Source organism: Frankliniella occidentalis, unplaced genomic scaffold (genome assembly GCF_000697945.3).
Source record: "Frankliniella occidentalis isolate FOCC.00 unplaced genomic scaffold, Focc_3.1 Scaffold237, whole genome shotgun sequence".
In the NCBI taxonomy this organism is placed as follows: Eukaryota; Metazoa; Arthropoda; class Insecta; order Thysanoptera; family Thripidae; genus Frankliniella; species Frankliniella occidentalis.
This window is the reverse complement of record NW_026267363.1, coordinates 166,838-169,284: the sequence shown is the minus strand read 5'-3', so window position 1 is coordinate 169,284 and position 2,447 is coordinate 166,838. Positions and strand designations below refer to the sequence as shown.

Genomic DNA, 2,447 nt, shown 5'->3' with positions numbered 1-2,447 from the left:
GAAAGAGAGGGAGAAAGAGAGAGAGAGAGAGAGTGGCGGAATTAAAAGAGTTGTAGAGTTTTGTTATCAGTATTTTTGTACAGTCTTTACGAGGTTATTGCGCATATCCTTTGGGAACAGCAGGGGTCGTGACTTCCTGTCGCTGGAAGATTCCTGCGTGGGGCAGGCCCGTGCGCGCGCCCGACCCGTGTCAGTGGCAGCACGCTCCCCGCGCCGCGCCTCGCCGGCCGGGGCTGGGGGGTTCACTCAGTCTTGAACCACCCGGCCGGCCGCGCGCACCGCGAGCGAGGCATCCGGCACACCGCGGGCCAGAGCGGCTCAGAGGCAGACGGACGCGGTACCCGCTCGCCGCGACCAAGTATACCTTGCAATGTACGTGTGGAGGACAAAAGTGTGCACCCTCATCTGAACCCCTACTCGAGTTGCCTCCCCCTGCTGTGTGCGTTTTGGTCCTTCTGAGGCAGTCTGGTACCTTAGGCATACGCTCGGCACATCCTTTTCCCCCGGGTCATTCGGCAAAGAACCGGAGCTCGGCGCCTGCGAGACTCGGGGTAGGCGAACCCGCAGTACACGCGTGCGCAATATGTGCGATGTTGCCTACCTACCGGTAGAGGGTGGCAAAAGAAACTGAAGGTCAACGAGGTTAGGGGTTGTTGTGGGGTTGGGGGTGACATGACACTTGCGAAACTAAAGTTTTTGACACATCACTCAACTCGATTGGACACCGGAAAAAATGTCGCACTGCGCATACCAAGGAGAACGTCATAGTCAAAGTGTTGTCATTTTGACCCGATTAGTCAAAATCTAGTCCCCCCTCCCAGGTAGGAACTTGGACGTCAAAGTGACCTGCACAGGCCCTATTTCGACCCCGCTCAGACTTTGTGTTCTCACTACGCATCTGTCAGCGGTTGGACCTAGTGTGGCACATCACCGAGGTGTTTTGACATATCTATAAACTTTGAACGCGTTGTGCAACCTTTTCCCGATGTCCGATCAAGTTGAATGAGGTGTCAAAAATTATAGTTTTGCATGTGTCACGTTAATAATTAGAGCCCGCCCCCCTCTAACCTAGCAAACCTTCCGTTTTTTGCCACCCTCTAACCTACCAGGCGCTTTAAGGGCTCACAGATAGGCCTTCAATTTGTCCGATACGTGCTGATGAATGATGGACACGTGCGTACACTGTAAAATGCTGACGTCTAAATGCTTACAAAACGTTACAAACAATTTTCGTTCTTTATATTGCAAGGAAATTGTTTGTATTGCAAAGCGATTGTTTGCAAGGCTAGGAAGGTTTTTACGAACAATCGCTTTTCATTTACGAGCTATTTGTTCGTAAGCTAACGAACAATTAGCTCGTAATACAACGCTTTAAAATCCTTCGTAAGCTACGAAGGTTTTAGTTTGCATTTACGAACCAATTGTTCGTAAGCAATTAACAATGTACTTTCTGGGCGATCGCTGAATGAGAAGATCCCGCGTGCCCTATAATGTGTCAAAAGAAATAAAACATGTCGAAAAGAGAATGCAATGGGAACACAATGATTGTTTCTAGTTTTTCAAAGTGTCAGAGAGACGGCTCATGATCAGTATCGCTTGAGGAGGTGAGTGCCAGCCTTTGGGTCTCGTCCGGCCGCATCAGCGCCTGCCGGTGCAGCACCGAAGGAAGGCCGGTGGGCGGGCAGCGCGCGCCACGCCCCGCCACCCGCCAGCATGCCCACCGTAAGTCCAAGGTGGTCCAGCGCCTGGTCGCCACCGCCGCTTCCGCGTCCCTCAGGGCGGGAGACGCACGCATGCACGCACGCACTAACAAACGCACACTCGCACACAGATTGGGCATGCAATCCAAAATTTCCCAGAAAATATTCCAGAAACAAATCGAAAAAGTATTGGAAAAATTTAGATTTTTCGTGATTTTTTTTTAGTTTTTTTAATCTTCAATTTTTTCAAAAAAAAAAAAAGAAAAAAACACATACTGTCTTGGACAATTAAAATTGCCAGGTCGGTCGCACCAGCGCAGCTCCGGTGAACCCCTCCGCCTTGCACTCCGCTCCGCCGCGGGCCGATTTTATTTGGAATCCAGCGGGTGCGCGGGGCCGGTGCACGCCGGTGCAGTAACCTCTCCGGTCAACGTCCTCGTCGCCCTGCCCTGCTGCAGGCTGCACGGCCGGCTTGCGTCTCGTGGCTCGCGCACTGCCACGCCGTTTTGTTTCAGAAGTCTGCAATTATTCAATGTGCACTGCACTTCAAAAATTATTAGTTTGTTTGAGGAAAAATCTAAATCAAGAATCTATCTTGAAAGCAGATGATACCAATTTAATACCATAGTAAACCTGTGCTTTAATATTCATAGAATGGTTTTTATTTCTAGTGGTTTTGCATAATTTTTTGATGTCTTACTTGTTTCTTTGACAGTGATTATTATAAAGACTTGTGGTAGTGTAGGG

The 2,447-nt window shown here is 49.8% G+C and overlaps 1 protein-coding gene across 3 annotated transcripts in view; it reads left to right on the top strand.

Annotated features, from left to right (window-relative positions):
• The first annotated feature begins 229 nt into the window (after positions 1 to 229).
• Positions 230 to 2,447, top strand: part of LOC113205110 (esterase E4-like) — a 9,567-nt gene continuing 7,349 nt past the window's right edge. Inside the window, exons 1-2 of one of the 3 annotated variants that reach the window (XM_026420579.2) lie at positions 234 to 372; positions 1,556 to 1,722. In XM_026420579.2, the coding sequence (XP_026276364.1) occupies positions 1,714 to 1,722 (9 nt within the window). In that variant the 5' untranslated portion in view covers positions 234 to 372; positions 1,556 to 1,713. Of the gene's footprint in view, positions 373 to 1,555; positions 1,723 to 2,447 lie in introns of all 3 variants that reach the window. The other 2 variants (XM_026420580.2, XM_052272990.1) reach the window with 2 other exon arrangements.